The 21,599-nt window shown below is 43.0% G+C and overlaps 1 protein-coding gene across 2 annotated transcripts in view; it reads right to left on the reverse strand.

Moving 5' to 3' along the window:
* Positions 1 to 2,520: 2,520 nt before the first annotated feature.
* The window catches only part of SMYD1 (SET and MYND domain containing 1), a 39,252-nt gene continuing 20,173 nt past the window's right edge, over positions 2,521 to 21,599 (reverse strand). The window contains exons 3-10 of one of the 2 annotated variants that reach the window (XM_054575568.1): positions 20,839 to 21,052; positions 18,185 to 18,315; positions 16,072 to 16,110; positions 12,639 to 12,828; positions 7,596 to 7,688; positions 5,509 to 5,672; positions 4,322 to 4,490; positions 2,521 to 3,064 (exon numbers count right to left, since the gene is read on the reverse strand). In XM_054575568.1, the coding sequence (XP_054431543.1) occupies positions 2,906 to 3,064; positions 4,322 to 4,490; positions 5,509 to 5,672; positions 7,596 to 7,688; positions 12,639 to 12,828; positions 16,072 to 16,110; positions 18,185 to 18,315; positions 20,839 to 21,052 (1,159 nt within the window). In that variant the 3' untranslated portion in view covers positions 2,521 to 2,905. The remainder of the gene's footprint in view (positions 3,065 to 4,321; positions 4,491 to 5,508; positions 5,673 to 7,595; positions 7,689 to 12,638; positions 12,829 to 16,071; positions 16,111 to 18,184; positions 18,316 to 20,838; positions 21,053 to 21,599) is intronic. The other variant, XM_054575569.1, reaches the window with a different exon arrangement.

Genomic DNA, 21,599 nt, shown 5'->3' on the forward strand with positions numbered 1-21,599 from the left:
CATATCAGCGCATGCAGAGAACAGGGACAGAGAAGGCTGAGAAACCACATCAGAGGACATCACAAGGGAGTAGTACTGCAGAAATCAAGTGCTGGGAGTGTCAGCTGATGCAGAGCTGCCAAGTAATGTAAGGACTGAAACGTACTCACTAGAGGTGACCTTGGTAAAATCTATCTTAGTGGAGTTCAGGAAGCCAGCCTGCAGTGGTTTCAGAAGAAATGAAAAGTGAAGAAAAGAAGATAATAAGTATGGGAGACAAATCCTGTAAAATAATACCCTGCTGTGAAGGTTATAACTGAAAATGATCCCCAGCATGTTTGTCGACTGCACTGAAGAAGCCAGAAAACAGTGATATGTCAAGGACCCAGGGTGAAGAAAGAGTAATAGGTAAAGCAAGACCCCAAGGACATATGGGAGGAAGGAGTCCAGAGCACAGGTGGAGAAGGAGGGGAGGGAAGGATGGGTGCAGACATGATGTGCGTGAATGTAGGGAGAGGAAACGGAGGGAATCCCATGTTCTGGCCTCCATTTTCTCCATGAAGCAGGAGGTGAGAAGCTGAAAGCAGCGGACTTGAGAGCAGGTTATGAAAGCCTGAAATAGCTTTCAGACAAAAGGGAAAGAGATCCAATGAGCAGCACATGAAACACTTCTGGACTGTACCCAAGGCCAGCTGAAGTTGGAGAGGAGGCATCCACAGAGGCACCTGTGCTCAAAAGCTATGCTCTTTTCCCTGGCTGAGCTCAGCATCCCCAGGGACAGCCGAGGAAAAACAAGACAGTTGCATTAATCCAGGGTTGGGACTCTGTCAGGCAGGAAGAGAGAATGTGCAAAAAGGAAGCAGGGTTAGAGAACTGACTGATCTGGAAGGAAATGAAGACAGAAGGAGGGTGAAACACATGACATCATAGAGTAATCTGGGCTGGAGAAAAGAGACAGAAAGAGAAGCAAAGGTAGGAAGCAATAACCAGAAAGTCAGATGTCAAAAATGGAGAAATGATGGGTGATGACAGCGCCCAGGGTGTGGTCAGAAGAGAGTATCAATGGAAAAAATGGAATTGAGTAAATTAAAAAATCTGCGAAGCTTGCTTTGTGAGGTGGACACAGAATACACTAAGTTTGAGAAAGAGGGGACAGAAAACGGGACCGTGGTATAGGGAGTGACCAGACAACAGTGACAAAAGGAGAGAGAAAGACAGCTTAGGGGAGGTTTTCTATGAGAGTAGAAGCGTTGCTAGTTGACTGTGCCAGTTTTGTCCCTGGGAGAATGCTGGTGTCACCTCCAGGCCTGGAGCACGGGGGCTTGGCAGAACTGACAGACGTCCTGTGAAAGCTTCTAGAGAACGGGTATCCTCAAAGAAGAGCCAAATGCCAAGACAAGTATTCTACAAAAAGGTGGCACCCTTGCAGAGCCATTTGGACGGGGGCAGAGGGAGGCAGTGGGTCATTTTGAAGATGAAAGGGTGGGAGTGGAGAAACTAACACTTGAGGAAGAGATGACAATATTGGGCCTAGAGGAATCACTTGATAGCTAGAGTAGTGGGGTCAAAGGAGGCCCCAGGTGGTGGAGGAGACTTAGTGATATCCCCAAATGAAGGGCTCTGCTCCAGGATCCCCCAAAACAGTGGTGAGAAGTTTGGGATCCCTGAAAGTAACAGGAAAACTAGATTCATTGATTCTTGAGACCCTCGTTCTTGGGTGAAAATCAAGCAGTGTCCCAGAAAATGAAGGCAAGTTGGTCACACCCCCAAAGAGATCCACCCCCAGATATGCAGAGCCTAGATTAGATGTTCCCTCTTGTGAGAAGAGCAGGGGTCCCAGTGCATGGACAGTAAAATAAATTAAGCAAGGCAATCCATAATTATTCATTACTAAGAATAGAGATTTACTGGGGTGGGGAGGGGCAATGATGAAGTTTAAGCTGGTAAATATGTAATCAAATAAAACCCACAAAGGCCAATTCTGTTGGACCTGTGATCATTATATATATATGTGTTCCAAGTTTCTCCCTCAACTTCACCCTGAAAAGACTTCTTCAATCCTAACAGGCCAATAGCCAGAAAAATCTCAGATCTTGTCCAGGTAGCCCTCACATCCCAAGGAATCACAGGGTTTGGCAGTGAGGTTGGGGAAAGGAGATATTCCCTCTCTCTGTTTCAGAAAATGTTTCAGAATACTTGAAAACCAGACTTTAAACAGAGGCCTCAAGTAGTTTGGGCAACACTCCTACCTCTTCCTGAATATGCACTATTCTGAAGAGGTTCCAGTACTCTGAGTAGAACCTAAATGGCCCAAAACACAGCCATTTCTCGTAACTCCACACTAACTTAAAGATCTGACATCACCTGTCCTACTCTGCCAAGTCCCAGATATTCCAGACCATGGGTAAGACAAGCAGCCCCAGAGACACCTACACAGGAGGGTGAGCGGCCCACTGAGACTCCAAGTGCCTGCCCCCCTCAGCTCAGATGCCATCCCCTCCATGATACACCACACCGCATTCACACACACACACACACACACACACACACACACACACACACACACCAGACATGCCTTCTACTGCATCCCTTCTCTCCATATCATTTACCATTGCATTTATTATGACACAGTGTTTTGTTTGTTTACACTTTGCCTCCCCAACTATTTTTGGAGCTTCTTTATCTCTCAGGCCCACTGTCCAATAAATATTTGTAGGATGAGTTGAGCTATAAGATGAGTTGAATTGAATTAAACTGAGTTGAAATGAACCAAAATGACACTGGGGAACACAAAGCAGTGCATTCCCATAGTAACAAGGTTGAGCATTACCCTGACTTCTCATCAAGGGTCTCCCTAGAAACCCACTACCTCCAAAATGTCTCCCCAGTCCCCCAGCTAGGGTGCCCCCCTCCACCAGGCAGGTCCTCATTGCTTCTTATGGAACAGAGATGGCGCTGGCTCACTGCTCGGCTCAGCCATGACCTGCATGGGCTGGTTGTTCAGGGCAGCCTCGCGCATCTTGTGGTATATGAACTCATTCTGGCGGAACAGGCGCAGCTCCATCTCCGTCTGCACTCGCATGGCCTGTGGGATGCAGATACACCATGAACAGTGATTAAAAGCCCCCAGGACATGTTGGTCTCTGACCTACCTTAGCACTTTTGGAAAGGGGTAAATGACTCCCAGTCACCAAGATTCCACTCTCTCCCCTCAGAGGATACATCCATCCACTGGGGGCCTAATGTCCTGGCAGCGGGCTCAGTTTGCTGGGGAGAGGAAGTCAGACCGCTGAGAGAGTAGCTGAGGGATTGTTCCCAGGGGAGAGTGCTTGTTCTCAGGAACAATCAAGTGGGGACCTGAGTTTGAACCCTTGCCCCTGCATTTGGGTCTCACCTAAGATTGTGGGACCTTATGCAAGTGATTGAATCTTTTCAGCCCTCAGTTCCCTCATATGTGAAATGGGTAAGATTCCTTCATACTTTCTAATAGGCCAGGAAAATTACAGTATGTGACACATACCAAAAAGCCCTCAATTTCCTATATGTTCATTCAAGAAATATTTATCAAGGGCCAGGCGTCACTTAGGGGCTGAGATTACAGCAGTGAATAAGACTGACAAAGACTCTGACTTTGACAAACTTAATACATTGGGCATAAAGTTTGTCTTCTCACACCTTTTATGACACCAAAGTCTGTCATCTTTCCCTACACTATACTAGCTGAGGGCAGGTATTTGAACTCTGTAACTCTCAAATAAACCAGCCACTCAAAACACAAAGGAAACCAGCAGCAATTGAGAGCATGCCATTTGCCAGACATGGTTCTAAGCATTCACACATTAACTCATTGAACCCTTGTTACAACCCTATCCTTTTTCTCCATTTCATTGATGAGGAGACTGAGGCCCACACATTCAATGTTTGCTGTCACATAGCTAGACAGTGGTAAAGCTGAACTCAATTCCAGCAGTCTGATTCCAGAGCCTCTGATCCCCAAGTCTACTCTGTATAGCACATTTTTTAATGTACATGACTGCACATGCACACACATTCACCCATGGGCACCATTGTTTAGGTTTTCTCAGTCCAAGCTTGGAGCATCTCAGTGTTCAAGTCTCACATTTGTCATCCACTAGCTATATGACTATGGACCAACTACTCCCCTTCTCTGGGCCTCAGTTTCCTCATATGTAAAACAAGAGGAGTGAGCTAAAGCCTTTCTGAGTTCCCTTCAGGTCTAGCTGGAAATCTAGGGACTTTCCAAAAGCAGAGTCCAGAACTCAGCCCTCATCATCAGAGAGCTAAGAGCAGGCAGGGGACCCAGTGTCGAGATGCTACTTGCCTCTAAGTCCTTGGTAATTGGGTGGGTGGGTCCATGTGTCACCAGGAGAATGGCATAGGCTTTGCAGATCATACCGTGCCCCACCTCAATATTACCAGCATGCCAGTTGGTCAGCCCTGCCCGCATCACGGCCATGCCCAGTTGAGCATTGTTGGGGTGGTAGAGCTTCCTGTAGGGGCATATGAAATAATCATAACACATAATCCCCATCTTTCTTATGTCTGCAGATCATCTGACAACTTATAAAATACTCTCATTGAAATCCATCTGCTTTCCCACCAGTGCCATGGAGCATCTACAGCCTGTTGGGAGGAGACTGAGGCCCAGAGAGGTAGGTGAATTGCCAAAAACCCCACACAGAGAAGCTTTAAGAGCTGAAACTCTGACCTGAGCCACTGGGCCACATTCTCTTGAGAGAAAGGAATCAGGATTGTACTCTGAACTTTACTGCAGGAAGCTGGGAACTCTCGGGTGCACCCCAGCCCTCTCCCCAGAAAGCAGTAGGAAGCTCAAAGGAAAATACTACAACTTGAATGTCCTCTTGGGACAGAATTGTATTTTTCCTTACTTGACACCTTATTAACAGAGCTTCCTTTTCACATGTTATATAGTTTTCCCACATTTTATTTATGAGTAACATCCTCCCCACAAAATGAACTTTCTTGTGCCAAAACACTCACTTGTCCAGAAATGCAAATTCACATGCCAATGTGGACAGGGAGGACATTGGCAGAACGAAGGCAAGGGCATTGTGTTTTGTAATTTATAAGAGTGGCTGACACTTCTTTTTTTTAATAAAAGAAAGCTCACAGGATTTTCTGTATTGATTGTTAGAGAAAAAAAAAAAAAACCCTTTCTAAGCATTTAAAATCAAGCTGGACATAGTCTTAAAGAAATCAAAAGCAGAAGACACCACTAAGTAATACTGATAGATGAGCTGGAGGGTTTGGGAGTCATCAGGGATGACAAATAGATTTCATCTCAGGTGCCAACTCTGATTATCTGGTCATGACCACTAAAAGCACCATGATTAAAAAGAATAAAAGGCTCCATTTTAAAGAGTCCCGATTACTGATGCCTTCTGTGAGTACAGGAGGGAGAGGTAGCAACATGTGTGCCACCTATTTGTCCTGCTTGGAACAGACACATTTCCAGGAGACTATGTAAGACCCAGGATTGTCACCTACATATAGCCATCCACCATCCTGCTGGCGTAGTGTGAAGCCTCCTCAAATGCCTGGAGGTAAGAGAGGACCTCTGAAACAATGCTCAGCATCCTCAGCGTGTAGATATTGGTGTCAGAAAACACTGACTCCTGCTTCTGCAGGCACTCCCGGCACAATTTCACAACCTAGAAGAGACATAGGCCCTATCCATTACCAATGCACCATACATAGCACATGTTTAGTTTACGTACGGGGGCCTCACAATGACATTGGACACTCCTTCTTTGAGGAAATTGCTGACAGAAATAGGAAAGCAACAGTTTGTGATTTGAATAGCAAAATGGTCCTATCTGGGTAAGGTGTTGGGATGGGAAGGGTAACTGGAGTCACAACTGAACAGCAAAACGAGGAGTTTTCATATATAAATCAACTGATAGCAGGGAATTATGAAAAACATAGATATAGCTTTACATCATTTTAGACATATATTTTTTTACACTCACAGTCATGCAACGAGAGAGGTAGCACTAATATTCCCATTATACCAGAAAAGAAGCTGAAGTACTGAGAGGGTAAGTCACACAGGTAGTGTGCAATGGAGCAAACCAAGCAATCAAGCTTTATCTTAACCACCTTTCTTATGATTCTCCACCTTGGCTATTCTCTGGAATCACCTGGAGACATTTTTAAAAACACCTATGTCTGGGCCTTACCCTCAGACCAACTGAAACCAAATAGAGTATCTGGGGAAGGGACCGTGGCATCTGTAGTTTGTATAAGCCCCAGGGTGGTCCTTATGCACAGTGAGGTTGAACAATGAGGTTGGTCCTGCTTGAAGTATACAAGATGGACTGGCAAAGAGGGAGGTCCCTGGGAAGCTGGCAGAGCCATCAGGAGAACACCATATGGGTCCTGCTGAGAAACAAGATGGGTTTGACTCCGATCAGCCTGGAATCAGGCTTTTCCATCTGATTCGTGTGTAGCATAGGCTCAGGTTGCACTCTACAAAGTCAGATTGTCCTTAAATTTTGTTGTTCATGATTCTCTTCTTTTTCCCTTGCCACTGTTATGGGAGAAATGTCACAGAATTCTTTCCATTTTAAATGAATGGAAACTAATTTTGCTCTGAGACCAGAGGTTCATGAAGCACCATGTGAGGGTGTGACAATTATAGGCTGGCAATCAACCCATCCTAAAGGCAGTTAGTTCTCTTAATCCATGGGGCAGTGTGCAGCCCTACACCTGCTCCTGGCGATCTTGAGTGGAGAAAAGGAGAAATGAAGAGGAGGGGAGAAGCCAGAGGAATGGAATGAGTAGGACCCTCCTGATTGCTCCAGCTCCTATCTCGTGCCTTCAATTAACACTTTGTTCATGTGACTGTCTCCCTCACCTAAAAGAATTCTGGGAGTCAAGGAGCATGTCTTGTATTGATCTCCCCAGTAAGGGCTCAAAAATGTGCAAAGAATGAATGAGCAAAGAATGAAAATTAAGAAGGGTCTTCATTTTCTGTTTGTTTAGGTGAATTCAGTACAAGTGCTCTGTAGGTCATGGAGTCACCAATTTGGATCACATTGAAATCGCTTGTGAGCTTCAAAAATCCTGATATCTGGGTCCCACCCCAAGAGATCCTGGTAAAATTTTCCTGGGTTACGATCTAAGCAGTAGGATTTTTCAATGACTCCAGCATATAGTCAGCTGAGAACTCCTGGTGCTTTGAGAGCCAGGGTTAAATGCTCAGTCAGTAGAGACTGGAAACTGTAGCCAGGATATGAATTTAATTATAGGAAAGCAAGCAACCCACTGTCATCTCTATTTGTCCGTTCCAGATGCCAACTTGAGCTATCACAAATCTCCCAGGGACACTTGTCAGGCTGCCTGTGTTCTCAGGCCCAGTTTCAGTGGGTTGAATAGTCACTGAGAACACACCCCTAAGAAGTGCTAAAATGCTTAAGGGCAAGAGGAGCCCTGGTCTCAACAAAGAAATATCTTCCAGAAAAACAGCCTGCTTGGTAGCCTCTCCATCTTCACTCCACCCCATTTCCCTCCCTGACTAGAGAAACTTTCTGCCCTCCTTTCCACCCTTATCCACCATAAAAATGAATTCTTACCTCATGGTACAAGCCCTCAGAGCGAGCCTTGTCAATTTTTTCTAGTGTATCCTTGGAGCATTGTATCATCTCCTTTACCACATCCTGTGAGGGCTGGGAAAGGGAGGGACACTGAGTTACATCTTTGCATAGTTGCCATCTTTGATGTTCAATGTGGTACAAAACTGATGCCTTTCTCATTCTGAAAGCTTCATTTCTATAAATGCTGCACAAGATCCCTATAGTTTTTCCGGCTCCCTCATCACACTGCTGACTCATGTTGTGGTTGCCATGGACCAAGGCCCAGAGCCTTACTGCCAACCAATCATCCTTACCCTGTACTCATGCCTTGGCTTTTGGACTCTACAGAATCTGACATTGACTCCTATTGTATTTTCTCTGACATTTTGGATTCTCATTCAATCACCCAAAATACTTTCCATTTTCCCTCTGTACTTCAAGTCAACCATATACAATGATACTACAGATATGCCCTTGCTGTTTTGTCTTTGCCCAAGTCATTGATTTTAAACACTGGCCAGCACAGGGCTGAGGACAGAGGCTAAGGACTTGACTGAAAATTTGTACTCCAGTTTTCCACTGGAGTTCATGAAAGAGCCCTTGAGGCTATGCATATCCAAACCCTTCCAAGTGTCTTAGCATCCAGTTCATATTTCCTTGTCTTCACCAAAAGCGTATTATGAGAGATTTTGTCAGCTGTCTCTGTGACATCTAGACTCATTAGGTTTACTGCATTTACTTGAAGAATCTAATGATATTATTTTTAAAAACGTGGTTTTTACAGCAACACTGAAAGGAAAAGAAATCAACAGAGACAAGAGGGAAGGAGCGGGGGGGAAAGGAAGGGAAGGGGAAAGTCAAGGAACATATAGCAAAGACTCATGGACAAAACCAAAGGGGAAGAGCTGAGGGAGGGAATGAGGAAGGGGGCAAGGGAAAGGGGTGGGGGGTAGGCAGAGACAAATGTATTTGAAAAAATAAATTTAAAAAAAATAAAAATAAACACGTGGTTTTTATATTTGAGGGAAGGGGGTACCATAATTAAGGAGTCTGTGAGAGCACCATGATTTCAAAGAAAAAGTGTCAATTTTTTCGTAGTCCAAAGGAAAAGTGTATTTGTTGTGCTTATCCATATTAAAAGCTCTTTCCTGATTTTTTTTTTTTGCTTAAGCAAATATGACAAAGTTTTTTCCAAAATGAAAATCAGTTTATTGTTTATGTTGACTATAAAATTAAAATATATAAAAAAGTATGGAGAAAAAAGTAGAGATCCCCCAAACTCACCCCAAAGATGGACCCAGCATTTTGAAGAATATTTTACCATATATATATGAATAATATTTAAAATATTTAACAACTGGTACAATAAAGGCACTAACAAATTAGAACAGACACTAACCATAGATAGTGAGTATCCCTATATGGGCTTTTCACTGTGTTTGGCTGAATTACAGTCCTGTATGTGCACACATATATGTGTGTATATATGCTAATAGAATCAAATATTTTTTCTGTTTACTCTGTTTTTTTATTTTATTTTCCAATAACAATTTACATTCAGGGTCAAAGTCAGAGCTGAAATAAAGGCTTCCTAAATACTGAGTTTATTGGGGTGACATTGATTAATAAAACCATCCAGGTTTCAAGTGCATGACTCCATAAAACATCATCCGCACAATGCATTGTACACTCACCACCCCAAAGTCAAGTCTTTTTCCTTCCTTATTTGTCCCTTCTTTGCCCACCTCCACCTCCTCCATCCCCCTTTCCCCCTTTCCCTCTGGCTATCACCATACTGTTGTCTGTGTCTATGTGTCTCTCATATATATATATATATATATATATATATATATATATATATATATATATATTTTTTTGCTTAATCCCATCACTTTTTTTCACCCAGCTCCTCAACCCCTCTATCCTCTGACAACTGTCAGTCTCTTCTATGTGTCTATTCTTCTGTTTCTATTTTGTTTGTTGAACTAGTTTGTTGATTAGATTCCACATGTGATATTTGTCTTTCTCTGACTTATTTCACTCAGCATGATATCCTCTAGATCCATCTGTGCTGACTCAAATGATAAGATTTCATTCTTTTTTATGGCTGAGTAATATTCCATTATATATATATATATATATATATATATATATATATAATCTCCCAATTCTTTTTTCTCCACTTGTCTATTGATGAGCATTTGGGTTGCTTTCATATCTTGGCTATTGCAAATAATACTACAATGAAGATAGGAGTCCATATATATTTTTGAATTAGTGTTTTGGGTTTCTTTGAATACCTATCCAGAAGTGGAATTGCTGGGTCATAAGCCAGTTTCATTTTTAATCTTTTGAGGAACCTCCATACTGTTTTCCATAGGCTGCCCCAATCTGTATTCCCACCAACATTGTACAAGGGCTCCCTTTTCTCCACATCCTTGCCAACACTTGGCTTGTTTACTGATTTATTGAGGATAGCTATTCTGACAAGTATGAGGTGATATCTCATGGTGGTTTTAACTTGCATTTCTCTGATGATTAGTGAAGTTTAGCATCTTTTTATGCCTATTGGCCATCTGTATCTCTTCTTTGGAGAAGTGTTTATTTAGTTCCTCTGCCCATTTTTTTCATTGGATTGTCTATTATTTTGGTGTTGAGTTGTATGTGTTCTTTATAAATTTATAATGTTAACCCCTCATTACATGTATCATTGGTGAATATGTTCTCCTATTCAATGCGTCGTCTTTTTATTTTGTTGATGGTTTCTTTAGCTGTGACAATAAATGTTAGTTTGATGTCCCCCATTTGTTTATTTTTTCTTTTGTTTCCCTTGCCCAAGTAGATTTATCGGGGGGGGGGAGGAAACATTGCTAAGATAAATGTCAGAGAGTTTAATGCCTATGTTTTCTCCTAGGAGTTTTATGGTTTTGAGTCTTACATTTAAGAAAATAGTCTAGTTTCATTTTTTTGCATGTACCTGTCAAATTTTCCCAATGCCATTTATTGAATATACTATCTTTATCCCTTTGTATGCTCTTGACTCCTTTTTCAAATATTGACCATATAGATATGGGCGTATTTCTAGGCTCTCTATTCTGTTCTGTTGATCTCTACGTCTGTTTTTATGCCAGCACCATGCTGTTTTGATTATAGTAGCCTTGTAGTATAGTTTGATATCAGGTAATGTGATACCTTCAACTTTATTTTTCTTTCTCAAGATTGCTGTGGCTGTTTGGGGTCTTTTGTGGTTCCATATAAATTTTAGGATTATTTGTTCTAGTTCTGTGAACTACCAATGTGCCATTGGTATTTTGATATGAATTGTATTGAATCTATAAATTGCTTGGGCAGCTCTCTGCCTTTTGGGCCTCAGTTTCCTCATCCATAAATGACAAGTTGGACTAACTTATTAACAGTTCCTTCAAGCTGTTTTATCTATGTTGGCATCACAGTTGCCTTTCTTTCTTTTGCTTATAATTCTTCATCCCAGCCTGAAAAGCCCCCCTCAGTACACCAGCCATTGTGACCCATCCCTAAACTTTCAATTGACATCAAAATCATTCCCGACTTCTTAATGTATTTATGTGCAAACCTAGATAAAAATGAAAACCAAATATTTAGAAAATAAAACCAAAATTGATGATATACTCTTCAGTTGTAGCTTTTCACTTTCTTCATTTAGTCTCCTTAAGTCTTTCTGTTTCTCTCTCACCAGCCGACGTCTATGGTTCTCAGCAAGAACGTGGCAATTTTTCAAGGTTGGGGAATCAATATCTCTCTTTCTCCCTCTAATTTCCCTTCTGACTCCTCTTCCTGTGTCTCCTCTCCTGCTCTGGCTCCTCCCCCTCTATTCCTCTCTGTTTTCTATTTTGTTATGCTTCTGGCAGGTCTCATGGAGGAGGGGGATAGGGGAACTGTCCCCACTCCCCCATACCAGATTTGGTGTACAATCCTTAAGGGGTGTTGCAATCAAGCCCTCAGGGCCCCCTGGCTGGTCAAGCTCTTAGAATATTTGCATTCCCAGCCCAGGTGCCTCTCTTCCTAGATCTCTTTACCTGAGGCCCTGGGCTGCGGCCTTCTTTAGACCCTTCTACGGAGGCCTCCTTATTGGGAATGGAGTGAGATTGCAGACAGATACTTTCCCTAACTCTGACTCAGTACCCAGTACTTTTCCTCTCCTAGTGCTTCCCCCATTTCCTCTCCCCCTACCCGTCACCTCAGGGTCCATAAAACTGCAGGAGCTTCTTGTTCTGGGCCCCTCAGCACAGAGACAAGCCCCACATCCATGCTGATCCACCTGACCCTCCATCAGTGTACCTTTCCTTGAGAGCAAATGAAATAGGGGGAGCCCACCCGCCCCAGTTTGGCCTCTTGCTTATCCCACTGCAGGAAGTGATTAAGGGCATGCTGTTTTAATTAGCTATTCCAATACCTGGTAGCTCCACTTTCTCCCAGCTCAGCTGAGCTCCTGACATACCCCTCAGTAAGCCTTCCTCCTGCTCGGGGGTCTCACCACCAATTAGGCAATAGCTACACAGTTCTTAAGCAAATTAACCCAACTAAACATCGCCCCATCTCCACGTTGCCCATTTCCATGGGACTAGGAATACCTTTGTGATAACCAAACATTGAACCTTTTTGCCTATCTGGTCTCAATATGTGAAGTTCTCAGCATTAAAATGCAAAGGGGCAAGGAGAGGACTAAAATTTACCAAGTGTCTATTCTATATGCCACACCGTTTACTTGTATCATTTTGTTTAATACTCATAACAACCCCTGTAGTGGTTGCCATCATTCCTATTTTACAGATGAGAAAACTGAGTAATATCCCCAAACTCAAACACCCAGCAAGTGGTGGTGCCCAGACACTAGCTAGGACCTGTCTGCAGTGCTGTTTATCACCCCATACAGTCTTTCCAGGGCTTACAGGCTGATCTTCTGGGAACTAATGTGCAGGGGTACATTGATTTGCTGTGGAATTCACCCATGCCTGGCTCCTGTGTAGTTGGCCATTAACACCCTCATAGTAAGGCTGTGTGTACCTTTGGGTCATCTTTCACCCCCAGGAAGAGGTCGTCCTTCAGCCCTTTCTGGCAGTGTTCACATGTGCAGTCAAAGTAGTACTGTTTCTTCAGCTGCTTCTTGCGTTCTTCGCTGATATTTAGGAAGTCAATATAGGATACTGTCAGCTCTTCTCCTTCTGAGATCTTGCCCAGGGCCCGGAGCTCAATTCTGAAGCAGGGCAAAGAAAAAGAGTAAATAAAATCCAGGGCTATCCAAGTGGCATTTGTGCTATTCAAGTTTCAAGGAGTTGAGTCTCAAAGACAATAACTTTACTAGCCCTTAAGAAAACTCCCATTCTCATTCTGGATAAAAGAAGGTGAAGGGATTAACCAAAAAACACATGTACAAACACACAGACACAGACAACAGTGTGGTGATAGCCGGAGGGAAAAGATGGGTGGAAGACAGTAGAGGGGGGCAAAGGCAAGGGGAATGGGGTGGACTTTGCTTGGGGCAATGCGCACGCAATGCGCACACAATGCAATGTGCTGATGACGTTTTATTGAGTTGTACACTTGAAACCTGTATGGTTTTGCAAACGAGTGTCACTCCAATAAATTCAATACAAAAAATTTTTTTAAAAAGGAAGGAAGAAAGTTCACATTTCTTCCAAAGAGAGGAGATGTGGCCTAATGAATGGTTTTCTGGACAAGTCTGCCCTACTCATTATGACAATCAAATCTTCTCCATTCTGTCAATTGCTCTGAAATCTGTTCAGATAGATCCCCAGTAGAGGACTGGTCTTGGTCTTAAAACCGGACGGAGTTACCATGCCTGCAATTATCCCTGTGCATTCAGCTACTGATTGTTAACAAAGGAGAGGAGAAATAATAATAAAGTGAAAACTCAGATGAGAGAAGACTCAATAATCATTTCTACTTAGTTTGGGAACTGCTCCCTCAGAAACACACATTCAGTTACCCACAATCTTGGCCTATTCTGTGTCTAACTATAAGTCCCTTCTTACCTCAGCCAGTGGTTCAGGCCCACATTATGTGAGGAGACTGATTTAGGAGGCCCTTGACAGCAAACAAAGCCTGGCTCTGTTAGTCTGCTGCATTGTTCACTTTTGTATTTATTAGGGATAGGGCTTTTTAGTCAAAGGTAATTAGCAAGAGCAGATGGCATTTCCATCCCCTTCCAGCCTAGACCTGACTTTCCAATGACCTACAGCACAACCCACTTTGCCATCTAATAGATGTAGAATGTGCTAAAGACAAAAGCCTACCATAAACTAGCATCCAGGTAAGCCAAACAAACAGAGAACAGTCTGTGGGCCTCTCAGCCACACACAGGCCAGAAACTGCAGAAAACAAGTGGTGAACCCTGCAAGCTGGACTCTAAACTGTGCTCCTACATCTCCCCAAATTCTAGAGCCTCACTACCCAGGGGAAAACCATTCCTCAGAGAGTGAGCAGCAAGATGCAGAGGCTGGACAGAACTTCTGCAGAGAGGTCCGTGGTCATTTCTTCTACCTCCCAGAGAGGCTGTCAGATACCGTGTGAAAGGCAGGACAAGATTTCAGCACCACAGAAGCATACCAGTTCAAGGCATCCCCTTCCAAATGCTCTGAAGTAACAATTGAGTAAGAAACTACTGAATGGCAATGACATGCATGTCCAGGCATTAGAGGTGACCACTTAAGGTTAAAATGCCTTCTCCCAAAGTGGAATTCTCTGACATGCCAGATAAATGTGATAATATACATAAAAACAATTCATATGGCACCTGGCAAAATCTAAGTTCCCATTCATCTATTGTTCCTTCTTTCCTTTCTTCCGACCCCAATTTTTGGCAGCAGCTCTTAATGAAGTGATAAAAGGCAAGAGGGAGTGGAGGCCCAGTGATTCTACTTACAGTTCTGCTTGGAATCCTAGTATGTTTGAGCTGCAGGGAATCAACCTCTTCATTTCACAAATGAGGGTACTGATGCCCAGAGAGGTGAAGTAACTTCCCCAAGGGTCCCATAGCACTTTGGCAACACAGTCAAGATTAGAACTCAAGTGCCATTCACAGCTCGCCACATCATATTGGCCTCACCTGATTGTTTTCAGCCTGCCTCTTGAGTCTGAAATGCATGGGAAGTGAGATGCACCAAAGCCTTTGGTTTTAAGGCTCTACTAATGTCCTAAATACTTCCATGTGGGCCATTTCTGAGTCAGTGTTGAGTGTGGTTTCCTGACATTTGGTCATGGTAGGGTAAATAAGCATGCTAACCTCACCAGCCCCTTTTCCAGAGACAGTTCATCATAGTAACTTATCTCCATTCAATAGTGATTCATTGGCCGGTAAGTTAGGATTTCCAGTAGCTTTACTTCCCATCATGGTTAAGCCAGTTTGTACAAGGTCTCTGAGTGTCTCAATTTTTTCAATAATATTAGAGAATTTTCAAAACTAAATTAATGTCACTTAAACGTGAAAAAATGCATATATGTACACCCCATTTACCTAACTTGGAATTGGGGATCAGGGAATGAATAACGATTACCACTCCACCCTGGACCCCAGACTCCTTCTACCTCTAATGCTCTGCAATTGTATAGTTCAGCCAATTGAGTGACAAGTAGACAATCAATTTAAGTATTTCTTGTAGAGACTGGGAAGGACCCTAGAGACACTCTCCTCTTGACTTTCGCTCTACAGACGTGGAACAAAATGCCCAGGAGATGATATGAATCATTCAAAGTCACATGCAACGCATGACAACACAGGCTCAGGTGCACAAACCATTCTCCCCTGCCAGACTCCCAAAGTCCAAACTCCCATGCAGCATTTTGTTCTAAATCCGAAGAGCATTCCAAGTATTTTCAAGCCAAGCTTGAGAAAAAAGACCCAGCTGGGGCCATTTGCTTGTGATTAAGAAAAGTCAAAAGTAAAATGCAACCCAAACCACTAACTCATAGTTGGCCAGAAGCAGTAAACAGAATACTATGAATAAATATTTATCAAAATATCACAGCTATGGATGTGATTTTCAGAAACCAGTCTGGGTGAGAAGTTGGGGGTTATAAACAAACATGTAGTCCTTTAGTAGGTCAGTAATATCAGCAGTCCTCATTTCATGATAAGCAGGTTTTAGAGGGACAATGTGGATTTTTCCCAAGTTGAGGTGGACCAGAAAGGATTATCACACTTAGGTGTTGGAAGAAGAAGAGAAGTAAGGAGTGAATGAAGAGGAAAAGAGGAAGCAAAGTACTAAAAAGGCACATCAGGTGGTAGGTGGGTGAAGAACAAAATGATTAATTTCAATGCTTAAGAATACAGCACTCAAAAAAGACAAGACTGTGGGGTGCAGAAGGACATTTCGGACAAACAGCAGCCACAGAATCTTGGGAAGGGGTGGCCCCAGCAAATCAGGCAAGTGGGGGAGGTGGGTCAGAGGAGCAGGGAAGTTTCCAAGAACTGACCCACCTCATCTGGGTGTGAAACATGGATTTCACTGCCTCATGACTGAAAGACAAAACAGACACCCAAATAGAAATCATTACCATTGACTGATCCTGCACAACTAGCAAGGATGCACTATACTTTAAGTTATGCAATCAAAGCTTTGGCTGTAACAACCACCTCTATCCCAGCCCCTATAGCTGGGCTCACTTGACAAGACGTAGCCTGGTATAGTGGGAAGTTCACTGGATTTGAAATGAGAGGTTCTGGGTTCAAAAGTATGCAGCACTGGACAAGTGACTTTCCTTCCCCAGGCCTCAGTATTCTTATCTACAACCTGGCAGTAAGACCCATGAGACAATGCATTTTAAAGTAGAATGCTAAAAAAAAAAAAGGAAAAGAAAAAGAGAAAAAAGTATGGAAAGCTGTTATTATCCCACTAACAAGTATCTTAGACAAATAAGTGTTGTCTCTTTTAATGTCTACCTCACAGAGAGTTTGAAATGTATAGGGAGACTGGTTTGGTCACACAGGTAGTAGGTAAAAATTGGGGTTAGAATTGGGCCCCTTACATCATGACCAGTGTTCTTTCCACTATGGCAGGCAGCTAGACAGGGACTGAAAAGTCACCTCCTCTTGAACAATAACCAAGAAGCCCAGGTAAAATGTAGCTGCTCACAATTAGTGGGTACATAGAAACCAAAGCAGATCCTGGAGATAATCTGAAAAATAGGTTCCGAGGTTCCTGTTGCTGTTACATGTAGTGACAAGAAGAGTCCCGAGTCACCATTGCTTAGTAGAGAGGTATCCAGGAAGGCCAGCTCTATACAGCAGAATTTGATCCTCTCTGCCAACCAGGTTAATCTTGGACAACAGCCCCTCTGGGAAGATTCCATGAAGTCTAGACCAATGACCCCAAGAGGCTTAGGAAGGGAAACACAAATTCTGTGAAAAGATTATCATCTGGATGCAAAATAAACTTCCCTGTCTTGAGTGACTTTCTCAGTTGCTTAAGAGCCTGATGTCATGTGGGCCTTTGCTTCCAGAAATAGGAAAGAAAAGGGAAACCAGAGTCCCTGTTATATCGGGGCTTAGGACTGATTCTTAGTTAAGAACCAGAAGCCATTGTCTTTGGTTTCCATGAACTTTGGGAGAGAAATCTGCTCAATGTAGATGGCTCAGAGTCACCGTACATCTGTCATAAGAGCTTGTCTCTAACAGCAAAAACAATATTGCTTAGGCCTCATTCCCCCAAGTCCCCCCAGCCTGAGCCATGGGCAATGGGGGCTCATCTTGTTTGCTGATTCCTCTCCATTTGTGCTCCACCCTCAAACTCCATTCTTTACCCATCTGTCCCCTCTGGGCTTTCTTGGGGGTGGGGTCGGGGGTTAGCCAACTGAGGACTTCATCACCCAGTTTCCTTTGCACACTCATTTCTGGTTGGGGTTGGCCAATGGGAGGAGAGAGAGTTGGGGTGTTTATTCTCCTGGCTCCCTCCCTGCCTCCTGTGGTTCCAGCAGTGGCTGGTTTCTCTACAGGAACAGCCAACTATGTGGGGAAAGGGGAGAAAGGGCCTCTCCATGGCTGTGGCTCACACCAACCACAACAGTATGTCTTCTGCTTCCAGGTCTAGAGGTAATAATGGTTTCATGCCACTGCTAGACCCTGGATACCTCACCACTCTTTGTTAGTTGCTTAAATGTTACCCATACTTCTATAAATTGTCCTTTTATTAAATTCTCTTCAGGTAGACTTTGAGTGTGCCTTCTGCTGGGACCTTGACTAATATATGCTTCTGCCAAGTATTTTCTTCATTGGTAATGTTTTGTAATGACATCTAGATAGGTAATTCAAGGCATCAAGTTTTAAAATAGTAGTTAGAGGTTTATCTGACATATCTAGGCAAGCTCAAGAACCATACAAAGACTCAGAAATTACCCATGTAGAATTCTTTGCTATCCCCCTCATTACCTGCCTTCTAGCCACAATTATTCTAGAATGAAATTTCTATTTTCTCCCCATTAGAAACCCAAGCTAGTTCAGGTTCAACAGTTTACCTTTGGCTTAAGTCAAGTAGGGAAAACACCATAAGGCCTCTCCATCCCCATTACACCACCCCAGTGAAAGACATACTCACTTGCCATTGTTAAATATGACGGTGCAGTTGGGCCAACAGTCATGGTTCACCAGACCCAAGTTGGGGAAGATGCCCACGCCTACTGCCTGCAGGCCTCTCTGATCACTGAGCGTGAAGCCATTGCAGTTAATCTACCCAGAGGAAAAGATAAAAGAGTCAGCTAATAGACATAGACTAGGGACAGAACACCATCCTAGCTATTGAAAGTTTTTTAAAAATAATAAAAAAATCAAAAACTGATCTGATCCTAGAAACGCTTAGAGAGTCTATAAATAAAATGGTCTCTTGTTCTCTGTGTGATTCCGAATGACCCTCAAGATTAGTACCATGGGCAGGTCCCACATTTGCTAAAATATAACACCATCTTGAAAGTTTTTGGTAGCTATATTCTAAAAAGGCCAAAAGTAGAAACGTTGGCTTTGAAAGTCTCTCCCTTTCCTATATCAGGGTGTCACATGGTTCTTCCCCAGTATCTGCCTGGTTTTTCCTCCATGCACTATTCTGCCTTACTGGGTGTGCCTATGTGTGTGTTGGGGCGGGGGGGTGTCTCCCCTGCTTTCTGCTTTCTTTGTCTACCCACCCTCAACTCCTATAGCTGCTCATAAGATAAAATTGACATCTATTTTTTATTATTTGTGTCTGCTGAATATTTTATACTCCTGTTCACAAATTTAAACTCTGATGAGTGCAACATTTATCTCTGAATTCAAGGCAAATCAAGTTGGTTATTTATGGCACTCAGTTTATTTCCTTTTCCTTAAAAGTAAGTAGCTCTTTACAGAAACATGTTCCAAATATCTGCTATCAGAGTATGAAAAATGCTTAAGAATAAATACAACCTAAAATACACTAACAACTGCACAGAAATGTCTGCTTAATCTATATATAATATAAATATGTACTATATATAATATTATATACATTTATATATGTATATTCATATGTATAGCACGTGACTATTTGTTATTGATATTGGAGGACTGTCACTTTCTCCATTCAGTCTCATTGGTCATTCAGCAAGTAGGTTAAGTTAAGCCTGTCAATACCACTAATAAGCTATATTACCTCAGTCAAATTTCTTTTTTCTCTGAGTCCTGGTTTTCCTATCTGTAGTTTGGATTATATGATTTCTATCATCCTTTCAGCTCCACACTTTGGCAATTATGCCATTCTGTGGCTATATTCACCATGCCACTTAGGGATACCCAGAAAAATCTATGACACTCATTCACCCCAAGCCTATGGTGACTAACAGCTAAGATGAGCAACTCTGGCACCAGGTAAACTGCTTCTAGCCCTTCCATGGACACCAGCTCACTGTGTAGCTTTTGGCAGTCATATAACACTTCTGGGCTTAGGCTTTCTGTTTACAAAATAGGAATGTTAAAAGCATAAACTCATATTGTAAAGATTGAATAAAATAACACATGGGAAGATGTGATGGTTAGTTTTATGCATCAATTTGGGCTGGGCTGTGGTGTCTACATACTTGGTCAAACATTTTTTTTCTATGTTTCTGTGAAGGTGCTTTTGGATAGATTAACATTTAAATCAGTAGATTTTGAGTAAAGCAAATTACCCTGCACAGTGTCGGTGGCCTCATGCACTCAGTTAACAAACTTAGTAGAACACAGACTGACTTCCCCAATCAAGAAGCAATTCAGCTAGCACTCAGCCTTTGGACTCAAACCACAACTTTTTTTTAGGTGTCCTGCCTACTGGCTTATTGGCAGATTTAATTTAACCAGCCTCTACAATCTCAAGAGCTAATTTATTAAAATAAATCTCCTTCTCTAAATAGATAGATAGATGATAGACAGATAGATTATAGATAGATAGATCGATAAAAGATAGATAGATGATAGATAGATAAAAAGATAGATAGATAATTGATAGATAGATAGATAGAAAGATAGACAGACAGATAGACAGACAGTTCTACTTCTCTGGAAAACTATTACAGAAGCACCAGCACATGGTAAGGACTCAAGAGATAATTGTTGTGATCACGCTGTTGTTGTTATTACGATAACACCCCCCTTCAGCCAGTTCACCAACACCACAGAAGGTGCTGGACCTGCCAAATAGAAGACATCTATCCCCACAGTCCAAGGCCTGCTGATCCTCAGGATTCGCATCCCCATATCCTGGACTCTCATTACTCCAAGAGGCCTTGCTTTGTTGCTACAAGACAGCACACTCCAAAAGGCCATTATTCTCCTTTCTCTGGCTTCCACACCTACCACTCTAGGCTCTCCATTATCCAGCCCATCAGATCTGGGAAAAGGAAGGACCTTTTATTTTCAAACCTACTAATAGGCAGGAAGGGATGGTATTGGGTCTTTGTTTCTAATGTGGAAGGGAGGAAATTCAGGAAGTGCAGATCAACAAGAAGGTAAAATACCATCCAAATCTACCATTCAGAGATAATAGAACGTTTGTGTTGGGGTGCCAAATCCAGATAGGGCAGGAATGACCTCATAGTAAGAAAAACCAGAAAGATAGAGGACTGGATGACAGCTCTTCATTTTAGGGCTCTGTCTCCCTGCAGCCCTTGGCCCCTCCTCCCCACTCTGGCCTGGAAGCATCTGAATACTTCTTTGCTGGATAATCCTGGTTGTCACCGCCTCCCCCCACTTCATGAGAAATCATACCACACCAAAGATGTGCGAAATGTACTGCATGCTGAACTGCTGGCTCTGGGGCAGCCAGTACTGCAAGAAAGTGTCCACGTCCACCCGCAGCTGCTTCTGCTCCTCCTCCCCAAAGTTCTCCACATGGTTCTGCAGGTTATCCACGGAGACCAGGCAGCCCTCTGTGAGACCAGTGCCCTCTCTCTCCACCCGCCACATGATGCGTGCAGCCAGCCTGTGGAGAGGGGCAGGGTTAGGGAGATCCCACTGCATTCATTCATTCAACAAACACGTATTGACTGCTTAATACGCACCACAGCGTCGGGCTCAAGATACGGTTCTGAACTAGACAGAATTTCTTCTATCATGAAGTTTCTTATATTGGGGAGACAAAAAATTATTAAAGATCATTTAAAATAGGGTTAAATGCTATGCAGAAAATAGAATAGGGTAACATGATAGAAAGTGGCAGGATGTGGAGGAGGAGCCAAGGGGATCAAGGGAGGAGGCATGCGAGAGGTACACTCAAGCTGAAAGTGGGATGAACAGGAGCCAGCTCTGTGCCGATGGGGAAAGAGCAGCGAGTACAAGAAGGAGAAACAGCAAGAGACCAAGGAAGCTGGAACACAAGGAGTGGGGAATAGAAAGCAAATAAGAGTGAAGAGGTGGGCAAAAGCCAGGTCATATGGAGCTTAGGAGACCATGAAAGAGGTCTGGGGCACTTTGAGATATGGCAGCCTCACCACATTCCTGGTAGTATGACTAACTGAGGTGAGCACTGG

Source organism: Pteronotus mesoamericanus, unplaced genomic scaffold (genome assembly GCF_021234165.1).
Source record: "Pteronotus mesoamericanus isolate MK-2021 breed Mesoamerican mustached bat unplaced genomic scaffold, CSHL_Meso_final contig_311, whole genome shotgun sequence".
Classification (NCBI taxonomy): domain Eukaryota; kingdom Metazoa; phylum Chordata; class Mammalia; order Chiroptera; family Mormoopidae; genus Pteronotus; species Pteronotus mesoamericanus.